At 36.6% G+C, this 12,125-nt stretch overlaps 1 protein-coding gene and 1 long non-coding RNA gene across 3 annotated transcripts in view; both read left to right on the top strand.

The window, feature by feature from the left end:
- Positions 1 to 9,334, top strand: part of LOC147838831 (odorant receptor 131-2-like) — a 1,093,102-nt gene extending 1,083,768 nt beyond the window's left edge. For both annotated transcript variants that reach the window (XM_087301279.1, XM_087301278.1), the window contains exon 2: positions 6,437 to 9,334. In XM_087301279.1, the coding sequence (XP_087157405.1) occupies positions 6,819 to 7,781 (963 nt within the window). In that variant the 5' untranslated portion in view covers positions 6,437 to 6,818 and the 3' untranslated portion in view covers positions 7,782 to 9,334. The remainder of the gene's footprint in view (positions 1 to 6,436) is intronic.
- LOC147838830 (uncharacterized) lies at positions 136 to 11,386 on the top strand. The gene is made up of 3 exons (XR_015520321.1): positions 136 to 202; positions 10,562 to 10,777; positions 10,967 to 11,386. It is a non-coding gene; the product is annotated as an uncharacterized LOC147838830 (long non-coding RNA).
- The last annotated feature ends 739 nt before the right edge of the window (positions 11,387 to 12,125 follow it).

The following is a 12,125-nucleotide window of genomic DNA, read 5'->3' as shown; positions in this document are numbered from 1 at the left end:
AAAAAAATTGAACGATTTAGGATGCTTATATTAAATGTTCTCTAAATTAACGTTTAATGAAAAAAATAATATGATGTGCAAAAATAAAGCCCTTCACCCTACACAATATTTTGTTTTAGTAGGAAGTACTAAAATAAAAGTCTCAGGAACTTCCTGTTCACACTGATGTTAAACTACTGCTGCTAAAGCAAAACAAATGAAGGTAAATCCCACTCTAAGTTAATCTCTCTTTTTTGTATATTATATTATTGTATGTAGTTTCTTTGTTTACTTTGGATTTTGTGGGGATTAATGTTTATGAATTCCTAGATGTCAAATACAGATACACCTTGATTGATTTATTGATCTGTGAGCAAGATCAACAATTAATCTTCACCAAGAAATAATATTCTAGATGCACTGAAATAATTCAAGTTGTTCTAAAGTGACTTTACGAATTAGCAATGGTCAACTTGAGATGAGAATTTGCGGTGGAATATAGTAAAAGGGTTTTTTAGACTCTCAGGGGATGCTTTTTATTATTTATTTACTTTACACACTTATAGTGCTGAACTGTAGAATAAACTGTTGAGACTGTGTGTACTGTATGATTGCTTTCGGCCTACTGCCTACACACAAATTACAGCAGTGTATGCGCAAAAAATTTAAATATCGAGAGAAAGTCCATTTATTTCATAGTTTGTTTCACAAAGTGAAACTTGTGTGTTATATAAGTTTACTACACACATAGTGAAATATTTCAAGCCTTCATTTGTTTCAATTTTAATGATTAGTGGATTAAAGATGAAAAAACCCAAATCCAGTATTTCACAAATTTAGACTATTTCATGTGACCAATAAAAAAGGATCTTAAACATATGTTGACCTTCTGAAAAGTGTTAACATACAGTATTATGTCCTCAGTACTTTGTTGGGCCTCCTTTTGCACTAATTACAGCATCAAGGTGTTGTGGCATGGAGGCGATCAGCGGTTGACACAGTTGAGTTGTTATGGTAGCCCAAGGTGTTTTGATATCAGCTCTCAACTAGTCTGCATATTAGGTTCTCCGTTCCCTCAGTGTTCTCTTGACAATAGCCTAAATATTTTTTTCAATGAGGTTTAACAGGGGGTGTCTTTAGTCAGTTTCCTGGCCAATTAAGAACAGGGATGCCATGGTCCTTAAACTTGGTACTGGTAGCTTTGGCACTGTGTGAAGGTCCCAAGTCCTGCTGCAAAGCAAAATCATCCTCTTCATAAAGCTTATCAGCAGCAGGAAGCATGAAGTGCGCTAAAACGTCCTAGTATAGAGCTGCTTTGACTTTGGACTTGATAAAAGACAATGGCCCCAAATCAGCATACTGTATGACATGGCTATCCAAACCATAACTTACTGTGAAACCTCACACTGGACATTAAACAGCTTTACTTTTGTGTCTCTTTATCCAGACTTTGCTATCTTGATTTTTAAATGAAATACAAAATTTGCTTTCACCTGAAAAGAGGACCTGGGATCACTGTGCAACAGACCAGTAATTTTTCTCTTTAGTCCAGCACACATGCTTCAAACATAATTTTTGCTTCGGAAGTGGCTTGACACATGTAATTCTAGAGCTGTAGTCATGCAGATGTCTGTATATGGTGGTTCTTGATGCTCAGTCACCCTTTCTTGACAATTTTTGACAATCTTGACACCCTTTCTTCAAAAAAAGGCTGCGGTCATACTTGTGCACCTTTTCCAGCCACATTTTAATTTCCTCTTAACACTCTATTAAAATACTTAGATAATGCACTATTTGAGTATCCAGTTTCTTTTGCATTTGCCTTTTGAGACTTTTCCCCCTTATGGAGTTTTCCAATGATGGTCTTCTGCACAACTGTCAAGTTAGAAGTATATCCCATGATTCTGAAGCACATTACTGTAGATCAGACTAAGACAATTTCAAGGCTTTGCATTAATTAGTGGACTAGATTGAGACACAGGGAGCCTACAATGTTGAACTTTGTCATGATGTTCTAATTTTGTGAAATACTGTATTTAGGATTTTTTTCAACCTTAAACCATAATCATTCAAATTAAAACAAATGAAGGCTTGAAACATTTCACTCTGTGTGTAGTGAACTAATATATCGCACACAAGTTTCACTTTTGAAACAAAGTATTGAAATAAATGGACTCTCCTTCAATATTCTAAATGTTTGGCACATATACAGGCATGTTGCAGTGCTACTCGTGTGCTGTTGTTTATATTACTTTCATTGAAGCTGTTTGTTAAAATGTTCTTCATTTATGTATAACAGAGATGCACAAAATGCTTTATCTAAACGTTTTGACCTAAATTTTTTATCTTCATTTTATTTTTTTAACTTTATAAAGTCTTTAAACTATGATCTATCTAGCGTTTTGCAAACTTTGTAACTAGATTTTTTAAATGTTTTATTTTTGACAAAGAGAGTAAATTCATTTCACTGCTTGTCGCTATAAATCACCCTCTTCGAATATCCCCTGAGGATGCATGTTTATTTAATGCATTGTTGTTTACATGGCACACTCAATAACAAGGGGAACAAAACAACAGGAGCAAAACATAAGGTTTTCTTTTCCCTGTGGCCAAGATTAAGCTCCTCAGGTTCACATCAACAGTACATTTCAGACCCTCAGAGAGCACATTTGTACAAGACAAATAGTAAATATTTAATGAGATTCATCACAAAAACACAAGGGACTGTGCGAATGGATTCTGATGCAATGCTTATGATTGACATTATGTGGTTTATGAGAGTTCAGATAAACAGTGTGTGTCATATGAACACACAAAAACTGAAAACAAGACATTTTGCTTTTTTTATCCAACATAACAGGTGGAAATGCATGCTTGGTGGATACTTCTATTTACATATACCAAAATAATGTGTTTAATATTTAATCTGTATTAAACATTGCAATTAGGATTACATTAACAGTAGTGATTGATTCTCAAATTCAAAATATTACAGAGCAACTGTATAGAAAACAATCCATTATAAGTACTGAACAGCTTCAGGCCTTGTTACTTCAAATGGTATTCAGTTTACATGGTGGGTTATGCATTTGGTCCACTTTTTATCTGGATTTGGTTGGATGTTGGTAGACACTGAAATGGTGGGTTGTGTGTTTTTTTTATTGTCTTTTTTATTATTGCATTGGGCCTGCTTAGAATGATTGTAACATTTCCCAAATTATGGAACCCCTTCATAACGTGTATTGTACATTCCCAGATTGGAAAAATATGCAATCATTGTGATTTCATTGTGTTTCTCCTTCTTTGGGCCCTATAAAAGACAAACAATGAAACAAATCTGTTAAGGATTAGTTTACCCGAATATAAAAATTATTTAATTAATTACTCATCCTCATTTTATTCCTGACCCCTAAGACGTTTGTTCATCTTTGGAAAGCAAATTAAGCCATTTTGGATGAAATCTGAGATCTCTCTGACCCTCATTAAACAGCAAGGATCTAGAGATGTTCAAAGTCCAGAAAATGAATTGAAAACATTGTCAAAACATTCCATGTGACTTAAGTTGACTTAACATGTTTGATGTAGGCTTACTGTGGGCAAAAGAATGCATCCGTGTTGTTAAATTGTATGACTCTCATGATAAAATGTCGTAATGCCGATAATAAACATGCACTTTGATGGCCTGATAGAAAACATTAGCAAGACAAAGCAAAGTCATTTTTACAGGTTTTCACAAAATTTAGTCATTGCTGAGGCATTACAATACTGTACATAATGCAAGGAAATAATTCAAATACTTGTTCTAAAGTGATGTTTTTGAATTAGCATATTTTTCTTTTTTGACAGTGAGCTTCAGATCAATAATACAAAGCTACAAAAACACTTATGTGTGGCAAAAAAACTAAAAAAAATTGACTTTATTTGAATATACCCAGATAGCAAGCACTTTTAGGCCAATTCTGGCTATACAATGTGGCACTTTTGGCACAGTTTTGGCATCGGTGAGAAGAAAATAGAACACACACAGATATGCAAGCCCCACAAAACCCTTCTGGCTGACTGACACATTTTTTTCTCACATTTTTTTCTATGGGGTGGTCTCAGCACAAAGCAAGTCTGCTTTCTGTGTAGTTGTGTTCCTCCTTCTCCGGGCCCAAGTTCTTTTTGACGTGTCATGTCCACATTTAGATTTCAACTTGAGTTCTCTTTGCTTTTGGTTTAGTTTTGTGTAACTGACTTAGGCTTGAGTTCTTTTTGAAATGACACATCGACTTTACATTTATTTGTGTGTATTCAGAATAAAGAAGTCAAAAAGTAAGACCCTAGATGACATTAATAAAAAAAAAACCTGATGTCAGATATTTGGTTAGGTGTGCTCCCTTTTCCAACTACAAAAAGAAAGATCCACTCTTTGAAAAGCTTTTCTACATAACTTAAAGTTAAATATTTAACTCGTGTTTAAAAATGTTTGATGATTAGCTGCATTTATCTAAAACTTCTGAAATGGTGTACACATCTGATGATCTTTCACCTTTTTATAAGCATGTGGTAATGAACATTACTATGTGTAGGATTTTTTTTTGTATTATATTTTTAAGTTCTCTTACTGCATTGTCAGAAAAGATTCATTTAATATTATTGTTTAAGTCATATAAAGGTCTGTGTAGTTAACTGTAATGTAATTGCATTATGTGACACATTAAGTATGTTTATATGGACTCCAATACTCTGATTTTAATATGATTAAAAGAGTCTACCATGTAAATTGTGGTTTTTGTCATAATTGTAGAAAGCACAAATTAAGACATGTGGAGTATTTCTATTTTAGTCTAATTATTGAAGCAAAGTATAGACATGCTGACACATTTTTTCCTGCTGTTTGACACTGTATTCTCTGCTGTCAGTACAGGACTGCAGCCACCCCCATTTCCAAAAGCTCAGTGAACTCCTTAAGACTCATCACAAACTCAATCAATGAACACAGTTTTACAAACGTTGCCCAGAAAATTCTAAAGTTTTCTTTAAAATTCCACTAAAACAACTCTCTCCTCATTCCTTAATTTATAGTCTTATCAAGTTCCTCATAGTTTGTTTCTGAGGCATGAATGAATTGTTGCTAAATGAATGTGCAACAGCATGAACTGCTGTTGATGTAAAAAAAATAATAATAATAAAACACCCCTAATTACATGAAACTTGAAAGAAAACAGTATAGTATGTCATTAATTGATCTTTGTAGTACAATAGAAACTTGAAAGGAACATTCTTATCCAGCATATGTTTTAAGCAGCGGATGCCCTTCCAGCTGCAACCCATCTCTGGGAAATCCACACACACTTATAAACTACAGACAATTTAGCATACCCAATTCACCTACACCATGTCTTCGGACTATGGGAGAAAGCGGAGCACCCGGAGGAAACCCAGGCGAACACAGGGAGAACATGCAAACTTCACACAGAAACGTCAACTGACCGAGGCTCGAACCGGCGACCTTCTTGCTTTGAGGCAACAGCACTTCTTAGTGCGCCACTGCGTCACCCTCAAATTAAAGTAAATAGTTCAATTACTGATGTCCATGTAAACATAGTCATTTATTGTTTAAATGAACTTCAGTCACACATCTATGTTGTCACCCCCATGAAGGCAAGCACTGTCAGAGAGATATTCAGATCTGTGCCTGCACCAAGCCAGATTTGAGCCACATAAAACCGCACATTATTTTAACAGGAATTTCCAGTGTATTTGCTGGTTTTGGGCAAAATAATATAGGCATGGTGGGCCAGAGGGCCATACATACACACACACATACACACACACACACACACACACACACACACACACACACACACACACACACACACACACACATACACATACATACATACATACAACTTTAGCTTAGTTCCTTACTCCTTATATACACAGCGGAAAGAAATGCTAACTATTCTAGCATATGTTTTATGCCCTTCCAGCTGCAGCCCAGTACTGGGAAACACCCATACACAATCACATCCACATACATTCTCATACACTACAGCCAATTAAGTTCATCCAGTTCACTTATAGCACTATAAAGTCTTTGGACTTATAGGGGAAACCTAGAGGAAACCCACATGAGCACAGGGAGAACATGCAAACTCCACACAGAAATACCAACTGGCCCAGCCAGGACTTGAATCAGCAAACTTTTTGCTGTGAGGTGACAGTGCTAACCACTGAGCCACCGTGCCACCACAGCCAGAACATATAACAGGTTATTGGCAAAAGTCTTTACGGATGTGACGCTTAGAAAACTGGGGTTTATTATTGGTAGAGCTCATTTCAGTAACAAGTTGCTCTGCCCACCAGTAAACACAATATTAAATAAAAACAGGTCATTTTAAAAAGGCACAGTAAGTATGTGCATCAATAAATCATTTGTAATAAATACTGCAGTATTTAAAAAAATGATAAGACATGTCTGTTTTGAGTTCAAAGTGGTTCTGTCTTAAGTCATAGAAACCTTTTTCACACAAATACTGGCACAAATTTTTTTATTTACTATTAATAATGATAGGCAGGCACTTGGTGAAATATTAACCAGTTTATGTTGATGGTTTTTTTTTCAACAAGCATCCTGACATACAAACATGCGTGCATACATATATGCATACACACATGCATACAAACCATCCACTGGGATTTATTACATAATCCATTACAGCTACATTACAATGGTATTTAAAGCGTGGCACTACCTGATCATTCTCTGTGCCTTCAACAACATCAATAAGACAAGCAAGGACTTTTTTTGTTTGCAGTATTACAGCATATAGTCTTTTTCTGTGCTTTTAAGGATGTCTAATTCCAATGTTACCAATTCGAACATCACTCAGACTATAACGCCAGTGGATCGAGATCTGAAAACCATTTTATCCGTGTCCTCGTGTGTTATTTTCCTCTATGTCAATGGAGTCATGATCTTCACCTTGAGGAAAAAGCCTGTTTTTCAGGAGACGTCTCGCTATATTCTGTTCGGTCACATGCTTTGGGTCGACACGCTTAATCTTGTAATGAGCGTAGTGTTATTTGCTTGTGCTGTTTTTAGGCCTTTTGTTATGAAAATTGTCTGTCTTATACTTCTTGTTGCTGCGACAGCTCTCTATCAGGTCTCAACTTTGAATTTGGCTTTAATGTCATTGGAGAGATATGTGGCCATCTGCTTTCCTCTCAGACATGCAGAAATCACCACTTATGGAAGAACCAACATGGCTATTGGTGTTATCTGGATGATAAGCTGGATTCAATCCCTGTCTGAGATTGTTATCTTTTATTCCATTGATACAACCAACATAGCAGTGAATTTGTTCTGCTCTAGAACTACTCTCTTCAGACTGCAGATTTATAAGAATCTTGATGTAGCTTTCACATGTGTATATTTTGTGTCTGTGTGTTTTATTATCATCTTTACTTATGCCTCTATAGCAGCTGTGGCTAAAACTGCCTCCGGTGATAAAGCATCAGCCAAAAAAGCCACCAAGACTGTCCTTCTGCATCTAATACAGCTGGGTCTATGTGCTGCATCTATTTTAATTGGAGTAATTCAAGAAGTCATTTATGTTTTTACCAGCTATGCGACTACAATTAGTCTTATGTTTTTCTTCTTTGTTGTGTTTATGATTTTTCCAAGATGTCTAAGTCCTCTTATTTATGGTCTGAGAGATCAGGCCTTCAGCAGTTTATTTAAATACTACTTCGCATTTGGTCTCAAAAAGCCAAGCAAATGTAATACAGAGATGCATTTAGGAGGAGGCAGCTGATTGTTAAATATTGAAATAGTAACTAAAAGTCTTGGTACAGTAGATAATGTTTCTTAATTATTAAGATAGAAAGGTTATCTCTAAAACTGCAAAAAATGAAAACTTGAATCAGATATTGGTGTAAAAAACAGATGCATATTTAACCATGTGTTTAACAAACATATTAAACCCTTATCACCACAAATTTAATGACCACAAACATGAGAAAGTGTTTTAAAAGTAAGCAATTGTCAATGTTTTAGCATCTTTTCTGCCCCAAATATAATTAATACTAACACTGACTGAGATTTTGTTGTTGTTGTTTTGTTGTTGTCCTGTTTACCATACTGTTTTAGTTATGATGCAAAATGTGCTCCGACATAACAGTCTTTTACACACAACAATTAAAAACTACTTGATAAATCATTCATTTGTTGTTATGTGATAATGAAGATATAAATTAATTGTATATCAGATTTCAGAAGCAACATTTTGTTGTCCATTTTATCTTCTACAGTATATTCTGGTAAATGATTTCATGACAGTAACAAAGAATTAACATTTTCAATGCAAATTACTGTTTGCTATAAACTTTAATTAAAAAAAATAAATGAACATCAAAGATTTTATTGTATAACAAAATTTAAAATAATGTAAACTGTGTGTGTGTGTGTGTGTGTGTGTGTGTGTGTGTGTTTGACTCATGATATGGCAAACAGACAACATATTTAGTATAATGCTAAAGTTTATTTATTAATTCCTTTAATAACATTTACAGCTATAATTGTCTGTGCATAAAAGGTTAAAAAGCTCAGAGCCATGGCCTAAAACTAAATTGTATGAGTAAAAGCTAAAAACAAATTTTGAACATATACAATGTGAATATTTATTTAATCAAATTATGGTTGAAATTTAAGAACTTATGAAAAAATAATTAGACTTTTCTTACACTATTTATTGTGGCTTTAACTTTTTTAAACTATCTGATACAAATAAGTGTGAATTTTTAAGGACCCATTGGATACATAATAACCTATGTTAAAGGTGAACATGATGTTTAAAGCCAATACAGAAAACACTTTCCATAAGTAACAGCACAGCCACTGCTGCCAAGCATGTGCAGAATTTCAAAACATAAAAGAATGGGAAAATAATTCAAAAGATTGTTTACAGTGTGCAGGGCACATTAAGTGCAGTGTGCAAACAGCACTCACCAGGATTGAGTCTGCTTCTTGGAGTAAAACAACTGTCTTTGAGAAGATTTGCAAACCTGAGCTTCCCCATAGTTTTTCTCAGATCAGTCGGACCACCAACTGCAGATGGGGTCTCCATTCTGTTAGGGGAGTGTTAGCTGTAATGAGACTGCACAACTGAGCTCGTCCAGAATGTGAATGGCACACAGCAACCTGTCCTGAACCACTGATGTTTATGTATATAACCATGACTTACGAGCAATATGAGACAGTTGTCTAGATATTTAAGGGTTTAGATGGGGATATGACACTCTCTATGATATTTTTAAAAACCCATGAAAGTGCCCAAATGCTAGGGCATTGCACTGCCATGCTCCACCATGAATACAGTCAAGGCAAAATCAAGACAAGAAATTAGTTCTACTAAGATTGTCCTTCAGGTTGATAATTGCGAACCAAAGAATGGCAGCATCTAAGGATGTCCTTCTGCATGAGTATCTTAATCATCATCCTATGGAAGGAGCAGTCATAGGCCCATATGGAATCTGTGCATGCAGAAATCTGCAGATTTTAGCCCATCGTTGAGTCTATTTATTTACTTACGTAAATGTTTGTAAATTTATATTTATTCAGTTTTTAAATTTATTTCAGTAATATTGTTGACAAATGCGCAGAAATAACAGAAAATGGCGGCAAATTCTGTCTGGCCCTAGTCATAACCCACCGCTCTTTTTGGGTACAATAAAGAACAAGCTATAGAACCTGCTTTTTTATCTTGGCTGGAGGAACCAGCGTGCCCTATACCCTACCTGATTTCACAGAGTTGGACATGTTAGTGGATTAACATCTATGTTGATCCTGGAACAACATTCCAATCAGCCAATCACAATCAAGGGATACATTTACCGTTTATGTTAAGTTTAGGCTTACTATTAGTTTTATGCACTTCTAAAGTATTATCCAACTATTATTCCCCTCTGATTTTGGAATAGTTTACAGTTATGGTTGGGTTTCGGGGTATGGAATAGGTGTGAATACATTTTTCGAACAAAACAATGTTCCAGAATCAAGATGTTAATACAGGATTGCATCGTACTTGGCAAAATCATGACATGCATGTGCTATACTTGGTCATTGGAAAGAATGATGCACTTTGCAGGGAGCAGGATGAATTGCTGGCTGCTGGCAGCTAAGCAGTCATTTTAGGCTATTGGTATATGAAGTGACTGATAGCACTTGACTGTTACACATTGCAGAAAACTAAGAAAGCATATCTTGAAAGAAAGCAATTCTCTCACATCAGCAGATTCAGTCATTAGCCAAGGTTCTGGACAACAAGTGTGGACATCTGCTTCTCCTTGAAGCAAGTGCAGCTACTTGGTCATAAAGCAGTCATTAGCCTTACACAGAGAGTGCATGATTCTTGCCCAGGGAACTTTTTTTTAAGTTTTAAGTCTGAGTAAGAGTAGAGCTGTTTTTGGTCTGCAGCAATACATGCTCTGGAATTCAGGGATGAAGGAAAAAGGGTTTGGATTGGAATCTCAGGTGATCCCACCAGGTAGCTTCACTTTGTGGACAGAGGTTGACCACAATTGCTTTTCTACCTAGGTGCCTTCCAAGTCTGCAGGACCTCCTCTTGCAACTCCGAGAGGAAGGAAACATGGATCAAAGAAATGGACCTTACTAACTTCAATGTAACACTCATCTACCCAACATGGTTCACAAAGGGGAACACCTCCTGATCTTGGTGGTTGCACAGGAGAACATGTCAACTTTGAGGAAGGGGTCCTGCTGGAACATAACAACTCACTTTCTGTTACGTGGGTCTGTGTTATTTAACTAATCTATTTATTTATTGCCGGTTTGTGCTTGTTGCGATCGAGTTCTAGGAGGAGTGTTTCTACCCGGCTTATCCAGGATTGGATGACGCCCGTGACGTCACTGGGGATTCCCAGTATATAAGGCTGACAGCAATGGCGTCTCTCTCTCTCTCTCTCTCTGTGTGTCTTGCAGTCTCTTGCCGTCCCTCAGCTCGGTGGTGGCTTGTGCTCAGGCGGTCTAGCTGGCGGTGCTCCGCAAGCCAGGCGATCATCCATCTAGATGCCGCTCCATTTAGTGTTTTTTTCCTGTTAATCTTTTGATTCTTAGTTCGTAATAGTCTGTGTATTTTGACACTTTGTTTTGTAGTAGGTTGGGGTTTATTTTTCATAGTCACGTTTTGTTATTTATTTATTTTAGCGAAGGTAAGCAGTGGCCCGGAAGACTCACCTATTTTTATTACTTTCACGGGAGTTTAGGTAAGATCTGTCCATTTAAAACAGTATAGTCAGAGACCTGTTTACCTTAGCTGCCCTACCTGTCTAATTGATTTTTGTTAATGTTTTGTCTCTTTTGAAAACTTATGATTTCTGAAAATTAAACGTATTGACGGAACGTCTGTGTCTTTCATATGTTCGGCTCAAACCTTGAATGTTGTTGTTATTCGAGCCAGTTTTGAGTTTGGGCCGTAACACCTTCCAATGCAGCGAGGGACATTGAGTGTCATTGAATGAGAAAGAGCCCATGCTGCGGGATGGGTCAGCAGTCTTATCTAAATCTTAATTTAAAGTACTCCGTCAAGTATACTTTATTCCGCATAAGTATACTTTGGTGCAGCCTACACGTAGTCACATAGCCCTCGTTATGGCCGTCTACGACACTGATGCACACCTCTCAAAAAAAAATTTAACTACACATTGCAACGACGTGTAGCGCAAGCTGTGTTTGGTTAATTTGGTAGCGCTGACAAGTGTGGGTGGAGGTGAGAGCTGTGCGAGCCTGATGCAGCGTGTTTTTACAAGTGTGGAGTCCCGTGAAGGAGCTCCGTATGGAGACTGTTGTTTTGTGGTTGCCTTATGATTAAAGTTGTTGCACGTCTGCCAATTCCAGCGTTCAGAAAAAATAAACAAACTCAACAGAGAAAAACATAAACACCTGCTACCAGCTAGTGTTTCGGAAGTGTTATTGCAGACCAACACACACAGCGCGCAGAAGTATAAATGCATGGCTACATGCGCTGCATGCGCCGTGGGTCATGCTGATCACTTGATGCAGAAGTATAAACCAGGCTTTAGGCAGGGTGCAGAGAAGTGGGAGCTTTTGAAAGATTCACTTACCAGATTTGGTGCTATTG

This window comes from Danio rerio, chromosome 21, assembly GCF_052040795.2.
Source record: "Danio rerio strain M-AB ecotype USA chromosome 21, GRCz13ab, whole genome shotgun sequence".
NCBI classification, from domain to species: Eukaryota; Metazoa; Chordata; class Actinopteri; order Cypriniformes; family Danionidae; genus Danio; species Danio rerio.
The sequence above is the reverse complement of the archived record's forward strand: the minus strand, read 5'-3'. Positions and strand labels throughout refer to the sequence as shown.